This window comes from Taudactylus pleione, unplaced genomic scaffold, assembly GCF_031769625.1.
Source record: "Taudactylus pleione unplaced genomic scaffold, aTauple2 ptg003505l, whole genome shotgun sequence".
Classification (NCBI taxonomy): Eukaryota; Metazoa; Chordata; class Amphibia; order Anura; family Myobatrachidae; genus Taudactylus; species Taudactylus pleione.
The window spans coordinates 2,175,764-2,203,440 of NW_028287850.1; the positions used below are offsets into that span (position 1 = coordinate 2,175,764).

General features: G+C 44.3%; 1 protein-coding gene across 1 annotated transcript in view; it reads left to right on the top strand.

Moving 5' to 3' along the window:
• The window catches only part of LRRC7 (leucine rich repeat containing 7), a 419,637-nt gene that overhangs the window by 353,398 nt on the left and 38,562 nt on the right, over window positions 1-27,677 (top strand). The window contains exons 20-21 of the mRNA XM_088466556.1: window positions 1,307-2,960; window positions 27,544-27,660. Of these exons, the coding sequence (XP_088322682.1) occupies window positions 1,307-2,960; window positions 27,544-27,660 (1,771 nt within the window). The remainder of the gene's footprint in view (window positions 1-1,306; window positions 2,961-27,543; window positions 27,661-27,677) is intronic.

The following is a 27,677-nucleotide window of genomic DNA, read 5'->3' on the forward strand; positions in this document are numbered from 1 at the left end:
GAGATGGTTGTCCTTCTGGAAGGTACACCTCTCTCTACAGAGGAATGCTGTAGCTCTGACAGAGTGACCATCGGGTTCTTGGTCACCTCCCTGACTAGGGCCCTTCTCCCACGATCGCTCAGCCGGCCAGCTCTAGGAAGAGTCCTGGTGGTTCCGAACTTCTTCCATTTACGGATGATGGAGGCCACTGTGCTCATTGGGACCTTCAAAGCAGCAGATATTTTTCTGTGCCCTTCCCCAGATTTGTGCCTCGAGACAATCCTGTCTAGGAGGTCTACAGACAATTCCTTGGACTTCATGCTTGGTTTGTCCTCTGACATGCACTGTCAAGTGTGGGACCTTATATAGACAGGTGTATGCCTTCCAAATCATGTCCAGTCAACTGAATTTACCACAGGTGGACTCCAGTTAAGCTGTAGGAACATCTCAAGGATGATCAGTGGAAACAGGATGCACCTGAGCTCAATTTTGAGCTTCATGGCAAAGGCCGTGAATACTTATGTACATGTGATATCTTAGTTTTTTTTTTCTTTATTGAATTTGCAGAAATCTAAAAAAAAACTTTTTACAAGTTGTCATTATGGGGTATTGTGTGTAGAATTTTGAGGACAAAATTTAATTTATTCCATTTTGGAATAAGGCTGTAACATAACAAAATGTGGAAAAAGTGAAGCGTTGTGAATACTTTCCGGATGCACTGCATATTATCAGGAAAGTTCTGCTTAAATTGATAGGAAGCACACTCTACACTGGAAATGGGATGTAGTTATGATCCCGGCAGTCGGGATGACGGCGCTAAGAATACTAACCACGGAATCCCAACAGCAGTCAAAATCCTGTCGCCATTACCTACCGCCAGCATCCCATGCCCAACCCCTGGATAAAAGGGTTTACTATGAAGAGAGTACAGCAGGGGTGTGTCTCATTCTGGGGCAGTAAAACTAAACAACTATACTTGATTCTAAATACATGGCTGAAAAGCACAGAATGTAAAATTAAATAATTTGTTAAGTTTTGCAGGAGGACATTTACAAGCCAATAAGTTCATGTTTACTGAAGGTGGAAACCCCTTTACATGTTAAACCATTTCAGAAAATCAATATTATTATTGAAATTGACATGATAAATTTAGAAATATTTTTATTCCATTTTTTTCACCTTTTGCATCTCGAAAATATACTGTATATATATTTTTTTTTTAGCACAAAAATGTGTGTAATCGAGAGTGCTTTACGAAACAAATGCATCACCATTTATATCTGCTTTAAAAGTAATAATTTACTTGCTTGTTTCCTTTTTTATGTAGACTTACCCAGTCCTTCCCGCAGCCACTTGAAACAAAGCCATTATTGAGCCAGCGAGAGGCAGCGCCCATTGGGAACATTCAGCAACGCAACGACCGTCAGAACCTCAACGACTCATTCACTGAGAACTGGAACAATAGCTCGCATTATGACAACACCGGATTTGTGGCCGAAGAGAACGCGGCAGAGAATGCGGGGGGTAACCCGATGCTCAATTCAAAATCGAGAAGCACATCTGCTCACGGGCGGCGACCGTTAATCAGACAAGATCGGATCATCGGCATTCCTTTGGAGCTGGAGCAACCCGCTCAGAGAAACCCTCAAGAACCGGATGTGTCGCCCAATCCTTGGCAAAATTGGACCCGGACTCCCAGCCCATTCGAAGACAGGACAGCTTTTCCGTCCAAACTTGAAAGCACCCCAGTTAACAGCCCGTTACCGGAACGGAAGGAGCATAAACCGCAGTCACTAGAAAACCCAAGCACATTCTCCTCAGGCCCGGCATGGGAATTCCACGACTCCAGCACCAGTCGGAGTATGGCGAATGTGTTTCCGCATACTCATTGTCGCCCCGAGTCAGCCAAAAACACCATGTCAATGAGCAAAAGTACCGAAAGGCTAGCTCCGTTAATGAAGGACTTGAAGACAGGCAGGTTTAAAAAGTCTCAGAGTATTGATGAAATCGACATTGGCGCATTCAAGGTGTACAATATCCCATTGCAAAACTATGACCCGAGAAACATCATGCAAGGAAGCTACGACAGACCAGACTTGGGCATGTTGCAAGAGCACAGTATGTCAAGGAGCCAGTCTGTGCCAATGCTCGATGATGAGATGTTGGGCTACGGAACCAGCAGGGGGCAGCAACAAAAACCCGTCATGAAGAAGGTTTATCAGTTTGACCAAAGTTTTAACCCACAAGGTGCCGTTGAAGTTAAACCAGAGAAGAGAGTGCCTCCGCCGTTCTCATACAACCCAGAGTACCCGTCACAGCAAGCAAAAACAATGGTAAAAGATTTGATCAGTCCGAGAGCTTATCGAGGTTACCCTCCCATGGAACAGATGTTCTCCTTCTCTCAGCCCTCAGTCAACGAAGACTCTCTCCCCCCTCAATTTACAAGTCAAGGGTCAAGGCCAGGGTTTTTGAAACGAGCGGATTCTCTGGCAAGTGCCACGGAGATGGCCATGTACCGGAGGGTGAGTGAACCCCATGAACTTCCGCAGACTGATCGGTATGGCAGGCCCCCTTTTCTCGGGGCTATGGAACGCCAAAGCAGCATGTCAGTGGCCGAATCTCAGTTCCTGAAGAGGAACGGCCGCTACGACGATGACCATAGCTCCTTCCCGGAGGTGAAATCTCAAGGAGGTTATCAAGTGAAAACCCTCACGCAGCGAAGGCCACTGTCTGCGAGAAGTTACAGCACAGAGACCTATGGAACTTCTCAAACTCGACCCGTCTCCGCGCGGCCCACGATGGCAGCCCTGCTTGAAAAAATACCATCTGATTACAACTTGGTTAACTACGGCGACAAGTCGTCAGACGGCGACATGAAGGCGAGGCAGAATCAGGGAAAGGTAGAGGACAGCTGTAACAAAATGCCACCAGACTGGAGACAGCAGCTGCTCAGGCACATAGAAGCTAGACGATTGGACAGGGTATGTTGTCATCTTTTGATGTGTGATTATTATTGCGCACTTTCGTGTTACTGTTAATGATTGAATTAGATGTTAATATTAAGTGACAACATTAAGTGGGAGGAGGTAATGTGATGCCTTGAAATGAGTCCTTGTTGACCACAGTGGTTCAGCTATCTATCTATCCATCTATCTATCTATCTCATATCTATCTATCTATCTATCTATCTATCTATCTATCTATCTATCTATCTATCTATCTAATATATATCATCTCATATCTATCTATCTATCCATCTATCTATCTATCTATCCATCTCATATCTATCTATCTATCTATCTATCTCATATCTATCTATCTATCTATCTAATATCTATCATCTCATATCTATCATCTCATATCTATCTATCTATCTATCTATCTATCTATCTATCTATCTATCTATCTATCTATCTATCATCTCATATCTATGTATCTATCTATCTCATATCTATCTATCTAATATCTATCTATCTATCTCATAGCTATCTTTCTATCTCATATCTATCTATCTCATATCTATCTATCTATCTATCTATGTATCATCTCATATCTATCTATCTATCTCATATCTATCTATCTATCTATCTATCTATGTATCTATCTATCTATCTATCTATCTATCTATCTCATATCTATCTATGTATCTCATATATATCTATCTAATATCTATCTATCTCATATCTATCTATCTATCTATCTTTCTATCTCATATCTATCTATCTATCTATCTATCTCATATCTATCTTTTTTGTCTCATATCTATCTATCTATCCCATATCTATCTATCTATCTATCTATCTATCTTTCTATCTCATATCTATCTATCTATCTATCTATCTATCTGTCTATCTATCTATCTATCTATCTATCTATCTATCTATCTATCTATCCCATATCTATCTATCTATCCCATATCTATCTATCTATCTATCCCATATCTATCTATCTATCTATCTATCTATCCCATATCTATCTATCAATCTATGTCACTGTTATAGAGACTTGTTTATGGCACACACGTAACGTTCCTCCGGCGGTGCACCACTGTGTACTGTACCTACTTCCCAAAACATGTTCAGCGTTATTCCTGGAGTGACTGATGTAGTAATATCAATGCATTGAGACTGAGCTGATTTGCAGAGTGAGCTTGCCTTAATAGCTCTGGAGTTTATAATCAATTTACAATTAGGTACTAAGGCTCATTACAGTCTCTCAGTGGTTTAATGTGTCTCTTTTTTTTCCTCTCGAGCTGAGTGGCTCATACCTAAGATTTCTGACAGCCGTCATAAAGTTATTCCAATAGCAGCCACTTACAACCACATTTGTATTTTCTACAGAGAAATAATAAAATATTGAAACGTTCTCCCATAGCAAAAAAAACAAATAAATTATATTACACAACCTTTGCACAGTCATTGCTGATAGGATTCATGAAATGTTTTATGACAGCTTAAAGGGGTCAGCTCACCCACTTTCTAGTAAAGTTATTTGCATATTAATGATATGGGTGAAATGTAGCACTATACATTTGTCTGCCTGAATCTATTGCCCCTAACACATCTTCTATCTCTAATGGATATACTAACTGCCCCTATTCTGCCCACCTGTTTCTATGCCATTCTGCTGCCACTCTACAGCGCCCTCTACCTTCTAAACTCTTCCCCCCTGAGCATGTCTAACTGATTCAGTAGAATGTCAGCCAACAGCAGACAAATTTGCCTCATGCATGCAAATATGAATGAGGCTAGAGCTCCAGTGAGGCCCTATTAAAAATATTATTTTCCCCGTCTCTAAAATACATAGAGTCCTTGTACCACTACCTTTAAAGAGTTATGTGTAAAAACAGTCACAGTGTAAATTGTCTCTAAAGCCGCATAAAAAAATCATAACATTATGGGGCCTATTTATCAAGAGGTACCCGCTTGTGGTGATAAGGCTGATATTTAATCACCGCTTATCGCGGAGATAAAAGTCATCGTATCGTAGGTTTTCAAAAATCGTCAGGCAGCTTCCCTGGTGATTCAGACTCGGAGTGTTACAGGTTAACCTACCGATTCGCCAGGGCGGTCACTTCTGATAGGCTAGCCAGCTAACCCATGCACAGATGAACTGAAATCCAAGATTGTTAAAAAAAAATAATAATAATTTAAAAAATGCAGAAATGAAAAACAGATTTAAAAATAGATTAAAAAAATATAATAAGAAATAAATAAAAAAAAAACAGGATAGGTAAAAGTACTGCTGGTATAATTCCTCATGCAAAGGATTTCTCTTGCAGGGTGAAATGTTAAAAAACAAAAAGTCCCATCGCTGTCAAAACCATATGCTTTTTGCCCTTTAATAAATCAGCCCCTATGCTGCAAATCAATTATCACCAGTGGGGGACATGAATTGAAAAGTGGTTGTAAATCTATTAGAATAATCAGCAAATTAATGTATTACTTATATGCTTTTACAATGTAAATTAAAATTATTAATTTAATTCTGTAATTTGATTAAGGGAAAATTGTTATCACATTTCTTTAGAGTAATTTAATTACAACTATTTAAACATTAGAATAACATGTATACTTTAAAGTATATCTAATGTTTTGTTCTGATATTTCTGTTACTAATTGCATAGTGTGCTTTTACTAGAGATGAGCTGTTCGATTTTACTCTGGTATTTTTAGATCTCAAAAATGGCGTCATATTGGCTATCCGGGTCTCACACGTTTTGGACAGCCAATAAAATAAATCTGGATTAATCCAAACTTGCGCTAATTTGGCGAAAAGAACCGAGTCAAAACCGAACCGCTCATCTCTAGCTGTCACAGATTAAGGGGCCTATTTATTAAAGCTACAGTTATAGTGGCCATCAGCGACATTCTTTACCATTGTTCATAGCGGTGATGAAGAATTACAGTACTTTTTTCGTCACAATTTAACATTATTTTATGGCAGTAGCAGTATAGCCATACCCAGCTGCCATGGTGAAAATTATTCAGGTAAAATTAATTTTTGCCCATGAAGAAGGGAAAGATTCCCCCCCACTCATAAATAACAAATTATGTAACTTTTAAGCTGCATTTATGGTAATTTTTATATTCTACAAATATTTATCTCCTTTTCAAAATCTCTCTGGAGGGAAAACAATTATGGCTGACAGAAACAGTCAGTGTGCAACATAGACCCATGCTCACAGCTCTCAGCTTGTCATACTATGGCAGAGGGGGGAAAAGTCTCAGCGCAGAGAGGGCTGAGAAGGGCGTTCCACAGCCTGTCTGCTCAATATGTCATGTGCTATGTGACTGTGGCTGCCATGGTAGTCCAGATTCTTGAATCATTTGTAGCATCCTGAAGAAACTGATACAAAGGAAAATGCACACTGTTTTCTTTTTGTTTGTTTTTCATGGGATCTCTGCTTTAATTTACGACTAGGCAGTGGCTTCGTAGCGATTCGGACAATGGGCCTGATTCAGAGCCGTTCGCTATTTGCGGTCGTTCGTTCAAAAACAAGGGGTGGCTATTCAAATGATCCGTTCGCAAATTGTAGTCTGTTCACGCCTCTAAGTCTGAACGAGCGAGCAAAACATACGCTCGTTTATTTGTTAAAAACGCCCCCTGGCCGCTCGCATCCTACGTCATGTCCGCTATTTATTAGATTAATCGAGTACATCGACCAGCGTATGAACTGCTCGCTATTCTTGTGGTTGGTGTTTGCTACCACAAATTTGCGAGCAGTTCTGGCTATAAAATAACCCAGTGACGTGGTCAATGACGCTGCTGAATTAATTATGCACACCCATAATACGCCCGTTTTGACCTTTAAGCACGCCTGCGTTCGGATCTCCACTCCCCGTTTTCAAGCACCTTCCCCTGTTACCACCCACATACGCCTCATTCTGTCACTCAAAATAGCAGGCACTCGCTATATAGCGTACCAACGATTTTTGGCCGCACTGACTGGTTCGCGCATGCGTACTAAAAACCGTACGCATGCGCAGATGTGCAAACATCGCTCGGAACGAGCGTACTGCCGCTAACGAGCGGCTCTGAATGAGGGCCAATGTCAAAAAGTGTTTGCAATGAGGAAATGTTGAACTTCATGAACTTTAAACCTAAATGTACCAACCTGATCCAGTCTGTTGGCTAATAAATAGGAGTGTGCATGTTATACAGCAAACACTAAAGCCTGCATCATGGTTTTCCAGGCCGTTAAGCAGAATGGATCTCTCTTTGTCAGTTCTGTAAGTGTATCAGTCTCCCTGTAGTATGTATTTGTGCACTATAAGCTTTTGTTTGCTAATGTCAAATCCAGAATGTGCTTCACCTCTGCTGTATATATATATATATATTATATATCTGTGGATTCTCAGCTTTGTTTGTGCATTGTTTATCTCCCGTAAACTCTGCATGTGTGTTCACACCCTGTCACCCCATTATTTCCTCCATTCAGAATGGCGCTTATAGGCACAACACTATTAATGTTGGCTTGCTGCGCTCAGGAACCCTCTCTGCAATGCATGGTGGAAAAAACATGAGTTATACTATGCACCATTCTGCTAACTATCAAGACATGCTTCTCTACAATGTAAGTATATGGGCCGAACCATGACAGACACCATGCTGTCTAGATCGCTTACTGCATCCCCCTCCCTTAGTAAGCGTGTCCCTGCTCGTTTCCAGGTGTCATACGCTCCTTTATAAAGCAGCAGCATTTGGAAAATTGGGGGGGAAAAAAATGTCCGTGGCCAGGTGACAATAAGCCACTAATGCACATTTTACTGCACTGAGAACTGCTCTCCTGCCACGTGCACAAGTCACCTCAGGCGTTACAGGACACATTGGGGCTCTCTCTTTCTTTTCCATTAGCTGGACTAAAAACAGAGCTTTTATATTAGTTTCAGTTCAGTGGTAATCATTTATAACAATCTGACCTACATCATGAAATACAAGGCTTATTCTATAAAACTAGATAGAGAAACATTAGATAGATATGATATAGATAGATAGATAGATAGATAGATAGATAGATAGATAGATAGATATTAGATAGATAGATATTAGATAGATAGATAGATAGATAGATAGATAGATAGATAGATAGATAGATAGATCGATCGATAGATAGATAGATATGAGATAGATAGATAGATATGAGATAGATAGATATGAGATAGATAGATAGATAGATAGATAGATAGATAGATAGATAGATAGATAGATAGATATGAGATAGATAGATAGATATGGGATAGATAGATAGATAGATAGATAGATAGATAGATATGAGATAGATAGATATGAGATAGATAGACAGATATGAGATAGATATGAGATAGATAGATAGATAGATAGATATGAGATAGATAGATATGAGATAGATAGATAGATAGATAGATAGATATGAGATAGATAGATATGAGATAGATAGATAGATAGATAGATAGATAGATAGATAGATATGAGATAGATAGATAGATAGATAGATAGATATGAGATAGATAATAGATATGATAGATAGATAGATAGATAGATAGATAGATAGATATGAGAAGGATAGATAGATAGATAGATAGATAGATATGAGAGATACACAGATATATATGAGATAGATAAATAGATAGATAGATAGATATTAGATAGATAGATATGAGATAGATCGATAGATATGAGATAGATAGATATGAGATAGATAGACAGATATGAGATAGATATGAGATAGATAGATAGTTATGAGATAGATAGATAGATAGATAGATAGATAGATAGATAGATATGAGATAGATAGATAGATAGATAGATAGATAGATAGATAGATAGATATGAGATAGATAATAGATATGATAGATAGATAGATAGATAGATATGAGAAGGATAGATAGATAGATAGATAGATAGATAGATAGATAGATAGATAGATAGATAGATAGATAGATAGACAGATAGATATGAGATAAATAAATAGATAGATAGATATTAGATAGATAGATAGATATGAGATAGATCGATAGATATGAGATAGATAGATATGAGATAGATAGATAGATAGATAGATAGATAGATAGATAGATAGATAGATAGACGTCTTGCAGCAGTGACTGACCTAATACATCAGAATGTCGTTCCCTTGTACCATTCTGGGAATGCAAAGATGGAGCCAAGTCTCTGACTTTTATACACACTTCCAGATGTTGCTGCTTTATTGTATGTATATGAGGATTCTGTGTAGTTTATCTGTACTGTAATGCTGTTACTCATATGCCAGTTTCCTGCCACCTGATGTCTATGCTGTATATTTTACACACATAAGGATTCAGGACTCCCCCAGCTGCCCCCGGTCTATAGTGTCCTGTCACCTTACCTCTGACTCTCTCTGTCCCCTCCCAGCTCTGTCTCTGTGGCCGGTCTCTGTCTCTGTATGTTGCTGCCTATGTTACATTTACAGGATAAGCCACAGCACAAATCTGCAGCCTTCTCATAACAACCAGTCAGACATTTGTCCCCATTAATCTGACTTGTGCTCTGCTGATCTCAGATTACATCTGACTGGTTGCTAAAGGCTCAGCGGTTTTGCGTTATTTCCACCAAATAAGCCCTTCTGCCCCTGTAAAGAAGCTAGAATATTTAACAAGAGGAAACATACATGAAAAATATAATCACCAGGCAGTTTCCATGGTAAATATCCACGTGGTGTAGCAAAATAAAAAAAATAATTATATTATTAATAATGTGCTGTATATACAACAAAACAAATACTATACTGTGTGTAAAAAAAAAAAAACCAATGCAGCTGTCTTCACATTGAATATGCAGATAATTAAACAATGGTTCAAAACTGTTCATAACTTTGAATAACGGGAGCAATTTACCAAGATGTTGTTCCATGTACGGTTCACACCGGTCATTCCACCTTTATTGGTAATGATGAATGGCTCAATATGCTGTCTGGGTGGGTGTGGTATAGGAGATCGTCAGGTAATAGGTCGATAAAGTATAGGTTGACACCAAATGGTTCGAAAGGTTCAAATGGTCTACAATTTTTTGTTACCTAACCCTCCCCCAAGTGCCTAAACTGAAAATGTTGAAAAAAAACAAACAAAAATAATGTGTCAATCCCTGGTGTGTCAACCTTTTAACCCTGTCGACCTTTTGCACTGTCGCCTTTTTTGTCAGTCGACCCTTTGTACCCATCAAACTTTTGTCCCTGTCGACCAATAACATATCAACCATTTGGTTTTCGACCTATTCATTGTCAGACTTTTTACTGTAGACCTGTCATCCGGATACCGTCTGGGTAAGATATGCTGGATATATGATTGGCTGGGTAAGATATGCCTGATATTTGATTGGCTGGGTAAGATATGCCTGATATTTGATTGGCTGGGTAAGATATGCCTGATATTTGATTGGCTGGGTAAGATATGCCTGATATTTGATTGGCTGAATAAGATATGCCTGATATTTGATTGGCTGGGTAAGATATGCCTGATATTTGATTGGCTGAATAAGATATGCCTGATATTTGATTGGCTGGGTAAAGATATGCCTGATATTTGATTGGCTGGGTAAGATATGCCTGATATTTGATTGGCTGGGTAAGATATGCCTGATATTTGATTGGCTGAATAAGATATGCCTGATATTTGATTGGCTGGGTAAGATATGCCTGATATTTGATTGGCTGGGTAAAGATATGCCTGATATTTGATTGGCTGGGTAAGATATGCTTGATATTTGATTGGCTGGGTAAGATATGCTGGATATTTGATTGGCTGGGTAAGATATGCCTGATATTTGATTGGCTGGATAAGATATGCCTGATATTTGATTGGCTGGGTAGGATATGCCTGATATTTGATTGGCTGGGTAAGATATACCTGATATTTGATTGGCTGGGTAAGATATGCCTGATATTTGATTGGCTGGGTAAAGATATGCCTGATATTTGATTGGCTGGATAAGATATGCCTGATATTTGATTGGCTGGATAAGATATGCCTGATATTTGATTGGCTGGGTAAGATATGCTCGATATTTGATTGGCTGGGTAAGATATGCCTGATATTTGATTGGCTGGGTAAAGATATGCCGGATATTTGATTGGCTGGATAAGATATGCCTGATATTTGATTGGCTGGATAAGATATGCCTGATATTTGATTGGCTGGATAAGATATGCCTGATATTTGATTGGCTGGGTAAGATATGCTCGATATTTGATTGGTTGGGTAAGACATGCCTGTTATTTGCTTGGCATGAAATGCCAGTTGTATGATACAGAGGCGCTGAATATAATATATTAGCAAGATCATGTGCACAGGAGCCTATGTAATGTCACCTGTACATTTTGAGTGGTGCAAAGTCATCCATCTGCAGATATTTTGCTCATTGCCTTTTTGCATAATTCAAAAATTACTTAGTGGAAAACACTGCAACAGTCGTAGCTGTTATATAGTAAGCGCCAGCGGGATGTCCCCGGGTCTGTCTCCTCTCTATTCCTCCCTGGCAGCATACCTGGTAAAGTTATTACTGTTATGGGCAATGCATGTGGTACCTCATTTCTTATTTTATGGCTCTGCATTGCCCGTGCAAGATTTGTTGCTGGAATGAGATACACAACGTTTCCGTCTTACATTTGGTGAAAACACACTTGGGATGTCATTTCGTGAACTTTAGAAAATAATGTGCTTGTACTGCAATAAAAATCTAGCATTGTCCCTATGAGAAACCTCAGCGTGCCATGTACAGTATTATCGTGCCCTTTGTGAAGTGTAACATAATATAATAATACAACAGTTGATGTATGAAATTGATAGATATAGAGATGTGTTTAACACCACAATCTTCCAGCATCCGACAGGAGCCTCACAGTACGGGATGGGTACGGTATGCCGACACTCGGGATCCCAGCAGTCAGAATCCCGATGCCGGCATTCCCGACAGGGTTATGATACCGACACCTATCGGTAGGTATCCTAACCCTCCCCTAACCCAACCCCTCCCTCCCCGCTACCTGAACCTAAGTCCCACCCTAGTGCCTAAACCTAACATCCCCCGCCCTGCACCCTAAACCTAACCCTCCCCCCATAGTGACTTAACCCCAGTACTCACCTTCGGGATCCTGGCGGTTGGGATGCCGGTATCAGTGGCGTAACTTCATCCCAGTCACCTGGAGGCAAGATAAATGTTGGCGCCCATCCCCCATGCCGACTCTTCAACTTCGCAAAACAAATGACGCGCCCCTTGACATCCTTATGGAAATAAGTTGTATAATGTGACTCAGTGCTCCCCGTCCAGTTACAGCCAATTTCCCGCTAACCTGTTACTGCTCGCGTTCACAGATTGATACAGATCCACGTGAATTTGGCCTGCTAATCTGACGCATGCGCGGAGTGATATCTCAGAAAATGACGCATGTGCAGTAATGTAATGTAGAAATCGCTCATTCCTCCTGCAATCTTTATGACAGCCAGACAATATGGAGAGCATTTTAGTGACGCTAGACAATACAGAGAGCATACAATACTGATAGCAATTTAGTGACTGCCGTACTCCACTGAAAGCATATTTGTGACCACCAGACAATACAGAGAGCATTTTAGTGACCACCAGAGAACATCATAGCACTGCCTTCCATGTAATGAAAGGAGTGTCGCAGTGACCCTCATATAATGCAGAGTGTTGCAGTGCCCCCCCATTATAATGCAGAGAGTGTCGCAGTGCCCAGCATGAAATGGAGATATTATCACAGTGCCCGCCATGCAATACAGAGAGTGTCCTACAGTGACCCACATATAATGCAGAGAACATCACAGCAACCACCATACAATGCAGACCATAAGTGGCCACCATATGCAGAGAGTGTTGCAGTGCCCGCCATATAATGCAGAGTGTCATAGTGCCCGCCATATAATGCAGAGTGTTGTGCCATATAATGCAGAGTATCGCGTTGCCTGACATGTAATGCAGAGTGTCGCAGTGCCTGGCATGTAATGCAGAGTATCGCAGTGCTCGCCATGTAATGCAGTGTCGCAGTGCCAGCTATGTAATGTAGAGTGTTGCAGTGACCACCGTATAACACAGAGATCATCAGCAGTGACCCACGTTTAACACAGATAATATGAATACTGTATACAAAACATACAATATTAATACACCTCCCGCCCACACAACATTAATATACCACCCCACCACCACAGACAGTATTAAAACATATCACCCCCAGAAAAGAAATAAATAACATACCACAATGTAGTTGCTGACAGGGGTGGGTGAGAATGATCCTGTGATTTGCGGGGAAATGGGAAAGGGGCGAAGCTAGCCATATTGGCTCCGCCACTGCATGCGAGCAGCATGGGAGGGGGCCAGGGGGATCGCTTGTTAGGGAGCTGTTCGTGTGTGCCTGCCTGTTGCTGCAAGGTGCTCTGAGCGCCCTGGAGCAGCTTGTCTCCTCCCGGCTCCCCCCCCGTGAATCAGTGGTGCTGCCGCTGCACACAGCCACACACACACAGAATGCCCACCACCAGCAAGCAGCTGCACTGTGCCCGGCGGGCCAGTCCGACCTTGGCGCTGCCCGCAAAACTAATAGGGGATGGGGAAAGCTGGCTGGGACAATGGAAGAGAGGTGCCCCCTGCACGGCTTGCACCCGGTGACATCCACCTCAATTGTCTGCAGCAGTTCCACCTCTGGCCGGTATTTTGACTAGTGTCAGGATTCCGGCATCTGCATTCTGACCATCGGAATCCCTGCAGTCAGGATATTGACCGCATCCCTACATTACTACTCTGTACTGTTAGAGAGACCTTCTCTTTTCACTATATCTCAGCCTGTTGGATTGCTCCTTGTCACATCATGTCACTGCCCCTGTCACATGCAGCCCTGTCCTCTCTGACACATCACTCGTCTCCTGATATACTCTGTGCTGCTGGGGAACCCTGCTCCTCCCTCTATATAACTCTCAGTCTATGACTTCTTACTGCCTCCACTCCCCTCCTCTCATCATGTCACTGCCCCTGTCACATGCAGCCCTGTCCTCTCTGACACATCACTCATCTCCTGATATACTCTGTGCTGCTGTGGACACTGCTCCTCCCTCTATATAACTCTAAGTCTGTGTCTTCCTGCTGTCTCCATTCCCCTCCTCACATCATGTCACTACCGCTGTCACATGCAGCCCTGTCCTCACTGACACATCACTCATCTCCTGATATACTTTGTGCTGCTGGGTACCCTGCTCCTCCCTCTATATAACTCTCAGTCTGTGGCTCCTGATGCCTCCATTTCCTTCCTCACATCATGTCACTGCCCCTGTCACATGCAGCCCTGTCCTCACTAACATATCGCTCGCTAATCTCCTGATATACTCGGTGCTGCTGGAGGATAATGATTCTTCCACTATATAACTCTCAAGGGCCTATTTCATTCTTGCTGACCTTTTGGCTGCCACCCCAGGTTGTCCTGTGCATTTCCGAGATTACCGGCATTGTGAAGCGGGGGGCGGAGCCATGATGACGTGATTCAACAAGAATTGCGTCATCAGCCATCTGTGCTGCCCACTTCCCTGGGTAAGTGGGCGGCCGTGGCCAGGTGGCCCCAGCCCCCGGGAGACTTGTCCACATTTTCAGGAGCCTGAGAGCGCCACCCGATTTTCAGGAGCCTCCCGATCATTCCCGGAGGGTAGGCAAGTCTGGTCTATTTATTAAAATGTGTGCAAAAGCCTTGAAAAGTAACATTCATTAACGCCGCAGATGGCAGAGATTTGGAATGCCTTTCTTGGGCAATTTAACAATATCCAGATGCAGGTAACAGGTTCTAAATATAGCCTGTGGCCAAGGGTGCCGAGAGGGGCGGGTACTGATTACCCGGGCCTGGGCTTGCTGGAGGACCTTAGTGGGGCCCGATTTCACCAATCCCCTCCCTCCTGTCAATGGCAGCAGCTCCCAGAACACACTGCTGGGCTGCAGTGAGTACAGGGAAACTGTTGCGCAGCTGAGCGTAATAGGAATAGTTTTGTTTTTTTGCGGCAGGGGGCATGGCCACATGTCCTTACTTTAGGCACTGACATAACTACCGTAGGTGCAGGTGGTGCGGCTGCTATGGGGCTCGGCCCTCCCCCTGCACCCATGGTGCCAGGCCAGCCGTGGTCGCATCCTCCTTCAGCAGCAGTGCCAGTGTGCCAGGCTGCGCAGGGCAGGCACATCTTCCCTCCCGGTCGGCTCCGCCTCCGTCTCTCCTCAATGACTGATACAAGGAGGAGGCGTGGCCGTGATCCGGGAATGTCCCAGCAGGCTCAACGCGGCTCCTCCCAGCATCAGTCAGTGATGAGAGATGGACCCGACCGGGAGAGGACAGAGGTAAGTGGCGGGGAGGGGGTGTGGAGGGGAAAGAGGGGGCGGGGGACAGAGAACATTTTTGCTATGGGGCCTCCCAGGTCTAGTTACACCCCTGACATTAGGCCACACCACTTACCATTACTTGGGCCCTGCCTGTGTCTGCAAAGGCTAAAAAAGTGAAGAGGTCATTTTACATCTAAAATTGACTTCCAGGTTGATGCTCCCAAATCTCAAGTGGCTCTCCCAGATGCCTGGAAAGGTGGGCAAATCTCTCGGAGGTCGTCTGGGTGGCTTGACAATGCGATTCACACAGAATTGCGTCATTGTTGCCCCATCTCTGCTTTACACTTCCAATAATAGCGACATTATATAGCGGTGCCACGATGACACGAATGTGCCGCTTATATCACTCCTGGGGAGCCGGTATGTATAGTGCCTTAAGCTGGCCACACACTAGAACAACTTACATCCAACCAGCCAACTTGTTGATTGGTTGGAATGAAAATCTGGTAAGGAATGGGAGTAAATGATTATCAGCAATTTACTCCTAAATGCCAGAAAACAGATGAAAATAGTCGGTCAGACAAGTTTGTTAAATGTTTGATCTAAACTATTTGTTCATACAACAGTTTTGGTCCATTTTTCAGCGTCTGGGAGCAAGTTGCTGATTGTATTCCTTACCAGATTTTCATTCCAACCAATCAACTAGTTGGCTGGTTGGACAGATAATCTTTAGATGTGTGGCCAGCTTAAGACTTTTGTGGGGGGGGCACTTATAGGACATATTCAGGGAGGAATCTTTAAAACCTGGCACCGTTCCTGCAAATATGGGACAATGGCAAAAATGTAAAAGACAGTTCTTAGTTACCCGTCATTAGCAAAAAGAAGAAATAAAAATAGTTGTCAGTATAATAAGCGCCCTGAAGAAATTTCAGTAACGCAGACTGAATTTTCACCCAGCTGACTTTGAGAGTGTAAATCTCTGACTTTCAAAGACTGGAGCCTCTAGATGGGGACAGATTTTGATAAGGGACAATAATGGGTCAGGATAGGATAGCAAAGTCTTCCCCATTGGTGCTAGGTCACCTGTAAGCACTGTCTGCCTCCCTTTGGTGCAGCTCCTGCAGTAAAAGGCATGTGCGGGGCCATAGGACCTCTTACTGAAGTGTTTTTCTAGACGTTGTGAGGCCCTGGAGCAGCTCTTTTGGGACAGCAGAGAAAGTCATTAATATTTGTTTAACCCTGTCTTTTAAATGTCTATGGGGCCTATTTAATGGTGCATACACACGGTCACATTTTGTGTCAGATCGATAACGATTTTAAAAATCGTTCAGTCGTGCATATCTGATGCCAGATAACGATATCTGACATCTAATGTGTTTGCAGTCAGATTTGGACGATTTCATTCATTTTAATACTGTCTGAAATCGTTCAAATTGTTTGTAAAATCGTTGGTAAAAATCGTTAATCGATTATTGTTCATCTGACAGATCTGACCGTGTGTATGCACCATTACTCTACATATTTAGGGGCCTATTCATTGCAATCTGTATATTAAGGGCTCTATTTACTACAATCTGCATTTGAAATGCTGTTTGTTTGTGATATTTTGCCTAAATTTGCATTGTGAATTTAGGCAATATCACAGGGATTTATCAAAAATCTCCTGCAGGGACAGAGGGCCTGATTCAGACCCGCTCGCGAGCGCTGAGCGCTCGCAAGTGGGCCGATGCGGCTCCGTCGTGCGCATGCGCGAGACCTGGATAGCTCCGGGTCTCGCTACAAAGGAGGCGTGCTGTCGATGGTGAGTTACAGCACGCCCCCTTTGGCGGGCGTGCCAGGGGCGTTGCTGCCCAGAAGGAGGTCTACCGTCTGGGGGCGGCCCCACTGACATCACTTGTCACAAGTGATGTCAGTGGGAGTGCTCTCGGCTCTGATAGAGCCGAAAGCACTCCAGGGCTTGCGGCAATGAGACCCTACCACAAGAGTCTCGTCGCAAGCCCGATGGTCACAATGGTCTTGATCATCGCGACCATCTTCCTGGCCGCTCGCTATAGCTGTGGGTGGTCACCCTCAGCTATACGAGCGGCCAGGAGGCCGCTCTAAAAATTAAGAGGGATGGCCCTGATTCAGAGCGAGCGCTCTGTCAGTGCGTCCGGCTCTGAATCAGGGCCAGAGCTTGCAATAAATCCCCTTTGCAATCCTATCACTGTATTATTCGAAAAAAATACACAGAGAAGGTGCCCATGCATGCACTGACCGGCTCACCATACAACCCTCCCCCCCGCGCGACCCTCTCGCGCCCCAAAAAAAGGGAACAGCGAAAATAGCAAGAAAAAAGGGGGAGACCATCCTGGATCCCAAAAAAGTGAAAACTTCATTAGCAGAATCATGTAGACGACTGTTAGTGGCCATAAGGACAGTACTGTATGCTTTGAAAAGGTGTCAAATGACTGATTTTTGCATTGTTTTAATAAAAGTTAAGTAAAAAAAAGCTGAAGAATTTCAATTAATCACAAAGGAATTAAACAGAAAATGCAAAAGAAAGTAGAAAAAAAGATGCTTTTGGGGTAATTTGAGGCAACTTTATAAAATGTAAAAAAAATAAAGAAAGCAATTATTTTTCGTTGAAATAAATACTTTCATTAAATTTGGGGTGCATTATTTAGTTAGAAAAACTTATTTTGGGGTAATTTGAGGCCATTTATTTTTTTTTCACCCCAAAAATGACATGTAATTATTGGCCAATTAAGCTAATTGAAAAATTCCAAATGCCTAATTAGTCATTAGAGGGGTTCTGAAGCAAGTCCCGACATTTTTACCTTAAAATACAGATTCTCTCTATGTTTTCATCTGCTCGGGGGGGGTGCTAACAAAAATAGGCGAATTTACTCTGAAAAAGAGAGTTTGGAATTGAATTGCAAATGTTATTCGCAAGGCGAATTTGCAGTGATTTCACCTTGCGGGACGAAACTCGCACCTCATTGAATTCCTCCCAATGTCTTCAACAAAAACGCACTCATGGTTGGTGGTGTATTTGGGAATCACTTAATAATATACTTCCGTTGTAGAATAAAACTCTTCGCATATCACTGCTTCACCTACAGCAAACATATTTAGGCAATATCCATGGGGATGTGGGCAGTTGGTCAAACTGAAGCTTTAATAGGCATATCCAATTAGACAATGGCTAATTGACAGCCTGGACTCGTTCAATTAGGTCCTGCATCCCCGCACGTAAGACCGATGGCTTCTCGCAGACTCAGGAGCTGTGAGGAAAAGTCTGTTTAAACTTTAAATGCATCTTCTGGGGTTTCACGCACGGGGAAATCCATAGATTCCAGCATATTCCACGGGGGCAACACCGATTGCCGAATAATTGAATGGCATCAGGCGTGAAACCCGCAGCTTTTCCCAGCACGGTAACCCACCGCGCCTAATTGGATATGCCCCTTAATGTTCCTCTTCTTACAGGAATTGTGTCCATGGCCTGAAAATGATCCAGTCAGTTACAGACATATAATTTTTGGGCTTTGTGCATGTTCTTGATTAACCCGTTCTATCTGGCACATTACCGGCGTCCGGCGGGGATGGCAAATTCACAATGCCCGTGCCCAGCTCAGCAGAGAGCATTCCAATACAGCGGATAAAAATGTAGTAAGATAACATGTTAGTACATTTAGTCATCTATGTGGTCATTTATAAAAGCGGAAAAGAATATTTAATTTTACCAATCTACTAATTTGTACTTACCCTTCTCCCTCGGTGTTATTTATCAGTCTCTGAGCTGCAGAACTACTGCAGATAAACTCAGTAATTTATCAGGGAAATAATATAAACGGCGATGGCTTTATTCTCTCCCAAGTAATAAATGTATCCCCCGTGTTCACCTTACTGTGACAAATGACTCCCAAAAATGTAATAAGATTTTAATAATTAAGGCTACGGAGAAGGCCAGGAAGGTTCTGAATGCTGCATTTATAGGCGGCGTTGTATTTGCTCATATATACACTGATACCGACCTAACGACTTTAGCCAAACCCTGTATGGTGCCGTTGCACTAGGTGACTTAAAAAAATGTGGGCCCACGGCTGAGAGACTGTGTGACGTCTTGCGCTGAGTTTAGCACCTGGTTACACCATGAGTAGTTGGATGTACGGCCCAATATGGCGTGGACTGTAGAAGTTGTACATTTAGCATCTTCTGATTGGCTAAGCCGGGCAGGCCAGCAAGTTCCTTCTAGAAGGCGAACTAGGTGCCGTGTACAGCGCCCACACACAAAAAGATTTCAATTTGTAGAACAAAGTATTTAACGGTGGTGGAGCTTATTTGTCGGGGCGTTTCTCGGTTGCAAAATGTTTTTTTTTTTTTTTTTTCATCCCCCAGTAGGACCTTGGTGGAGGTGGTGGAGATCCAGTGCCGGCCCTAGGCAAATTAGTGCCCTAGGCAAGATTTTGGGTGATGCCCCCCCCATAGGATCCTGAAAAAGCGTGTGGTCTCATTGTACTGTGGCCCCTTTTCTCCCCATTGTGCTGCGCGCTCAGCACCCCTCACCCAGCACAGATCACAGCACAGCACAGCACCCATCACCCCTCTCCCAGCATAGCACCCACGCTAACCACTAGCCGTCATCCAGGTGCCCCGTTCCCGTAAACCGCCGCTGCCCGCTCACTGTTTGCTGCTGCCAGGCCCGATCGTAGCTGTTAGCTGGGCTACGATCATGAACGCAGCACAGTGAAGGTAGCAGCTGCCATAGTCTCTGCCCAGAAAGCAGCAAGTGCCCCAACCGTGCCTGCCCCAAACCTTTGCCGGCCCTAGGTGGGTTTGGGTGCCCCAGAGATAGGGGAGGCCAGGAGATGCTGGGAATAAAAAAAGAGGAAGCTACAAGTGAGAATGATTACAAACAGAAAATTGACAGGACCGAATGGTGCCCCCTGTCCTGTGGTGCCCTGTGTTACGGCACTGTCCTTAAAGCATGGATATTCTTACAACCTGGACTGTTAAGCCGGCCACACACTAGACCAACTTACATCCAACCATCCAACTAGTTAATTGGTTGGAAAGAAAATCTGGTAAGGGATGAAAGCAAATGACAATCAGCAATTTGCTCCCAAACGCTGGAAAATGGACCAAAACTGTTGTTTGAACAAATAGTTTGGATCAAACATTTAACAAACTTGTCTGACGCCATTTTCATCTGTTTTCTGGCATTTAGGAGAAAATTGCTGATCATCAGTTACTCCCATACGTTACCAGATTTTCATTCCAACCAATCAACTAGTTGGCTGGTTGGATGTAAGTTGGTCTAGGGTGTGGCCAGCTATAGTGTGTCGAGGACCGAGGTTGGGAAAACACTGATCTAGACAGACCATTTCATGCCTCAGTGAGCTTACTCATAACTCCCAAAATATCACAACCAGGAACCAGATATGGTAATGGACACAAGAAGCGTGTTTAGTGCTGGTAAAGTGCTAGGCTGCGCCTCTTCACTGGTGAATGAGATATATTTAACACGTTTGTCCAGGTTGGGAGGGTCGGGACGTATTCTTTCTGGGCATTTTTACAGATCAAACTCGGCTTCCCAACCTGGAAAATAGCACAAGTCACTAACGCTGTATTATGCACTGGTCCGTAGTGAAGGAAATCACGCCTTCCAAATTTCCCCCTGTGTGAATTTGGCTGAGTACTCGTGCAAAAAATGGGGCGTGGCCATGAGTCATTACGCGCGGCCACGGTGACGTGACCAGTGCTTTAGATGTAATGGACTGTGGGCCTGATTCAGAGATGGACGCTACTATGATCTCTGCCGCGAAATTTGCACGGAACGCAGCTGCGATAATATGCCAATAGCTCCAAAGCTTACCTGGGCATAGGGACGCCCACTGCTGCCTTCTCCTCAGCGTCCCATGTCGCGTACCAGCATAAATATCTGTAACATTGACACATGGCGAGAAGCCATGCAGGCATTGCACCAGGTCTGACCTGTCTAAAATACAGCGGCTCTCCTGACACGCAGAGCGCTCTCATGCCGCATATGTAATCACAATGGCTGATTTATGCACGCCCATGTAACGGCATTTAAACATTAAGACACACCTGTATTTTCCTAACAACCCACCCCTGTTGCCTCCCCCAAATGCTGACTGCATGCATAAAGGCGATTCAGATGTACGGTATCAGAAATGTCTTGCAAATGTGCTTGGCGTTCCAAGGCGGTGACTGGGAAGGGGCTAAGCAGACGTGCAGAGGGGGTCCCTCCTTTGTGCGTGCTATGGAAGTGTCGCAGGGGTATCGCTAAAGCGATTGCACACAGACACGGTTCATTATTCACATTGAAGCCATACTCAGACGGAAAGTCAGCACCTGCCATAGGGCTGGTGGAAGTTTCGATGGTGCAACCGACGGTGGCTTCTAAAGACGCACCAGGCGAAATCACAGCACCTAGCACAGCATCTACAGATGCTCAAAGTGGGCGCCTCCGTCCTGGCACACTCAGACGCAGGCACGTACACCAGGGAAGGGTTTTGTATCGGCATTTGCGTAAAATCCCAGACATGCGACTATTCACCTCTGAATTAGACCAGTAATCTGGGGTGTAGTTTAAATCCCCTTGGTCAGAATCCCGGCAACGGCATAGCGATGGTAAGTAGTGGGGTTAGGGGGAGGGTTAAGGGTTTAGAGTTAGGCACTAGGGGGAGAGGGTTAAGTTTAGGCTGCAGGCATAAGAGGCTGTTTAGGCACTAGGGGGGTGAGGGTTAGGTTAGGCACCAGGGTGGTGAGGGTTAGGTTTAGGCACTAGGGTGGTGAGGGTTAGGTTTATGTACTAGGGGGGTGAGGGTTAGGTTTAGGCACTAGGGGGGTGAGGGTTAGTTTAGGCACTAGGGGGTGAGGGTTAGGTTTAGGCATTAGGAGATGAGGGTTAGGTTTAGGCACTAGGGGGGCGAGGGTTAGGTTTAGGCACTAGGGGTTATTAGGTTTAGGCACTAGGTGGGTGAGGGTTAGGTTTAGGCATTAGGAGGTGAGGGTTAGGTTTAGGCATTAGGAGGTGAGGGTTAGGTTTAGGCACTAGGGGGGCGAGGGTTAGGTTTAGGCACTAGGGGTTATTAGGTTTAGGCACTAGGGGGGTGAGGGTTAGGTTTAGGCACTAGGGGTTATTAGGTTTAGGCACTAGGTGGGTGAGGGTTAGGTTTAGGCATTAGGAGGTGAGGGTTAGGTTTAGGTACTAGGGGGGTGAGGGTTAGGTTTAGGCTCTAGGGGTTGTTAGGTTTAGGCACTAGGGGGGTGAGGGTTAGGTTTAGGCATTAGGGGGTGAGGGTTAGGTTTAGGCACTAGGGGGGCAAGGGTTAGGTTTAGGCACTAGGGGTCGTTAGGTTTAGGCACTAGGGGGGTGAGGGTTAGGTTTAGGCACTAGGGGGTGAGGGTTAGGTTTAGGCACTAGGGGGGCAAGGGTTAGGTTTAGGCACTAGGGGGGTGAGGGTTAGGTTTAGGCACTAGGGGGGCGAGGGTTAGGTTTAGGCATTAGGGGGTGAGGGTTAGGTTTAGGCACTAGGCGGGTGAGGGTTAGGTTTAGGCATTAGGGGGTGAGGGTTAGGTTTAGGCACTAGGGGGGCAAGGGTTAGGTTTAGGCACTAGGGGGGTGAGGGTTAGGTTTAGGCACTAGGGGGGTGAGGGTTAGGTTTAGGCATTAGGGGGTGAGGGTTAGGTTTAGGCACTAGGGGGGTGAGGGTTAGGTTTAGGCACTAGGGGGGGTAAGGCCGGGTTAGGTTTAGGCACTAGGCGGGTGAGGGTTAGGTTTAGGCATTAGGGGGGCGAGGATTAGGTTTATGTACTAGGGGGGTGAGGGTTTGGTTTAGGCACTAGGGGGGTGAGGGTTAGGTTTAGGCACTAGGGGGGTGAGGGTTAGGTTTAGGCACTAGGGAGGTGATGGTTAGGTTTAGGCACTAGGGGTGTGAGGGTTAGGTTTAGGCACTATGGTGGTGAGGGTTAGGTTTAGGTACTAGGGGTGAATGGTTAGATTTAGGCTGCTGGGAGTGTTAGGTTTAGGGGTAAGGTTAGGATACTTACATACAGATGTCCGTTTCCTAACCCTATCGGTATGCCTGCGTCGGGATTCTGACCTCCAGGATCTTGAGCGCCGACATTCTGTACCCAACCCCTTAATCTACAATAAACCTTGTAGTAGATGATGAGGTCATATTAGGATAAGTGCAGGATAGTCACAGCAGTCTCCAGGAGGATTTCAGTGTTTAATAAACGTGCGAAGGTGGAGAGAAGCTGGGGCTGCTGGGCTGTCATTCGTGATTGAGTAACAGATGAATCAGCAGATAATCATTTCAGTCTGTTCATAATGTAAAGGGTTCTTTCTGAGCTTGTGTCTATGGGTCGTAGTTTAGGCTCATCACAACCACTCCATGGTTTGCACGATTATTCCTACTGTGCTTTGTCACTTGCACGTGAATGAAATGAGCCTGTGGTCCTAATAAATAAATACATTATTTAAGGTCTTGTACTCTGACCCTACAAATGCCGATCTTCCCCGTTCGCTGCAACGGCAGAAAGCCTTAGCAGAGGCATGGTTTGGCGCCGTGTAGGCATCGCAGCGAGGGAGAAGGCTAATCCGGAGCACAGAATATTTTAGCTGACGTGTGGGCGGAAGAGTTATTAGCAAATAAACCGAGGAAATAAGAAGAAAAAAAGTGACCTTACGAGAATAACGAAGTCTTAGGAAGTGTGAGGGTGTAAATAACTCTGTGTTCTGTCACCGGCTTATGAATCATCTCCAGTGACGCTGCAGGTCGGGAAGGGATTCATTTTAATAATTGTAAGAAAAGAATGATAATAGGACCCTGAATTCAGAAGGATAGTTTCTTAACTAATCATTTTATGGGAAACTCTCCTTAGTTATTCTGATACATAATTAAGGAGCTATGGGCCTGATTCAGAGCCGTTCGCTATTTGCGGTCGTTCGTTCAAAAACAAGGGGTGGCTATTCAAATGATCCGTTCGCAAATTGCGGTCTGTTCACACCTCTAAGTCTGAACGAGCGAGCAAAACATACGCTCGTTTATTTGATAAAAACGCCCCCTGGCCGAACGCACCATACGTCATGTCCGCTATGTATTAGATTAATCGAGTACATCGTACACCGTATGAACTGCTCGCTATTCTTGTGGTTGGTGTTTTCAACCGCTATTTTGCGAGCAGTTCTGAGTTAAAAAAAACCAAATGACGTGGTCAATGACGCTGCTGTATTAATTATGCACTCCCTTAAAACGCCCGTTTTGACCTTTAGACACGCCTGCGTTCGGATCTCCACACCCCCGTTTTCAAGCACCTTCCCCTGTTACCACCCACATACGCCTCATTCTGTCACTCAAAATAGCAGGCATTCGCTATATAGCGTACAAACGATTTTCAGCCGCACTGACTGGTTCGCGCATGCGTACTAAAAACCGTACGCATGCGCAGATGTGCGAACATCGCTCGGAACGAGCGTACTGCCGCTAGCGAGTGGCTCTGAATGAGGGCCTATGTATCAAGCCGTTTTTTTTTTTTACATAAAATGATGCAGAAACTGCAGTTCCTGCATAATTTTATGTATCGATCCTATGTACTAATGGCACAATGCAGGAGATGTAACAGAATCTGAAGTACTTCAGAGTGCAGTCCCCATTATTATCAATGGGGACTACAATCTGACCCCTATGTACTAAATGCCAAAAAAGCAAAGCTTTTCAGAGTTTAGCCCCGGTAGTTTACGCCATCTTCAGATGATGTAAACTACTGTAAGACTATGGGGGGCTCCAGGAGCAGGAGAGAGATTTTTTGATCTCTCCTCCCTCAGCCTCCGGCCAGTTCCAGAGGCTGACGCTGTGCGCATGCGCAGTGCCAGCTTCCCCCGGGAAAGTCTTTCCCTTCTGTAAAAGACTTCTCCTAAATGCCGAGGATATAAATAGCGGGGACAGCAGTTACCACAAGCGCTGTCCCTGAGAGTTCTCCGTAGTACATAGCAGGGACATTTTTATTAAAAATGAAAATATCCCTCGCGAGTTAGGTACATAATAATCGCTGCAGTACTGCGATTATTAGTACATAGACCCCAAAGTTTTAATTTAGTAATCAAAGCTCTTCTCTAAACATTGACATTGAGTCATATTTATCTTCGAAAGAATTTGGCCAAAAAATTGGATTAGAATACTTTTTTGAGGGCGGGAAGTACTAAAGGGGAAAATGCGATGCATTCCGGTGCTTCATCCTGATGGGTAACGCCATCTTCTTATCTGGACACTCCCCCTTAGGAGGGAACCCGATCAGATCCCTCCCATCACCCCCTCCCCCCCCCCATGGCCTGCATTCTTCTGCACAGAAGGACGCCAAAGTTACTTCTGGGTGTTAAATGCAAAGGACAGCTCTTATCGGTATCGATATTCTAGGTACATACCGCGGTATGTACCCGAAGACGGGCGGGATGTACCACATCGCGGATGTGATGCTTAGTACATCCCGCCCTGTGTGTGGTAAGTTATTTAAAATTTCGGCAGCATTTGATAACCAGCTACAAAGGACCCTTATTCTGAGACGATGTTCACGTAGCGGATCGATTTCTGGCCACTGCCCATGAGCGGAAAATATTGCTGAAACCCCCTACGGCGCATGCATCAAACAGAGCGTAGGCACAAAGGCGGTGTCACGATCGGGTCAGATGGCATAAAAAATGTGGCAGAAAAGTGATGGGCGTTCCTGCAGCCCAGCAGAGGCCGCAGCAGTCTCCTATGCCTGTGGGGAGAGCGATGACACTGATCGCGCTGCACCACTCAAAAATGATTTTTTTACATTTATTCGCCTAAGGAATGTGACCACGCCTCCTGCGATTAGACCACGCCCACTTTCCCCGGGCTTGGCACAGCTCTCAACACCCCTGGCTAGTAGTGCACCCAAAAATGAAATGTTTAGTGGACGTGTTATAGTCGCAATAGTGTCAGTGCAAGCAGCTGCGTTCACGGATGCACAGCCGCAGGAATTGGAGGCCATGGCTAGATTTAGGGGACTGTACCTGCCGTAGGGCTAGAGCAAGTGCCGATGGCGGCATGAGTTACAACGTGCGGAGACGCTGCAGTTGGGCGTCTCAGTCTTTGCACATTCAGCTGCAGGCTATTACACAATGTTAAGGCTGATTTGCATTTGCCACGACTGCGGCAACAGAGGTTTCGGCAGACACGACAGCCTCCACCACTAAATCAGTTTGGTCTCATGGATGTACACAAGGGAAGGAGTAGCGGCATTTGCATAGACTCGGGCGACATACCACTGTATGTCTGACACATTAATAATCTACACCACAGGTTCTCAAACTCGGCCCTCAGGACCCCAAATATTGCATGTTTTACAGGTCTCCTCACACAATCACAAGTGAGATAATTAGATCCACCTGTTGCTCTTTTAAAATGTGTCAGTGAGTAATGACTACACCTGTGCACCTGCTGGGTGACCTGGAAAACGTGACCTGTGTGGGGTCCTGAGGGCCGAGTTTGAGAACCACTGCTCTACACTGATGCAATTTCAGAGATCTTTTTGTGAAATATGATAATCCCGACTTGACCACTTAGTTGATAGCCTAGTCTCTGAAAACAAATATGAGCAGCACACTCAATGATAATTAGGCAACTTAAAAGCTAAAAACAAACTATGCAAAAACTAGTGGTGCATACACACGGTACGATTAAAATGCACGATATGAACGATAATGATATTGATCATATCGTTATCGTTCATACCGTGCATTTTTTTTCGGTGCCTCCAACCCACCAACGACCTGCGATGCGCAGGGGCAAGTATGGAAGATAAAGGTATCGTCCATCGACCGTGCATGCAGGCTAACCTGGTTGATATCAACCAGGTTACTATAGGGATCGTGGGTTGCTGGCCATCGTTGGTGGGTTGGTGGTGTGCTGGATGATCTATATCGATCATTCAGCGATATCGTTATCGCTGATGGTCGTCCTGTGTGTATGTACCTTTAACTTGCCAAAAGTCCTGGTCAGAGTGTAGATAAAATGTTCCCTCCCTGAGTAAATGAATCTCAAGGCTGAGTATAAATTACAGAATTTTGAGCACAGTATCCCAAGCTTTGGTGCCTGGCTTCTGATTGGTCCCGATCTTTGGTGCCTGGCTTCTGATTGGCTGAGTAAACATCCTTGTTGCATAGAGGGGACTGATCGCTCTTTGTTTCTGTCAAAACTTTAGACACCATCGCAGCAGAGCAACATCATGGATAACGGGCAGGAAGATATATCCATCAGTCAGTGGAACCCTTACCCACTGGGCCGAAGAGACGTCCCGCCGGAAACTGTCGCTAAGAAGGTATTTGATGAGCACTG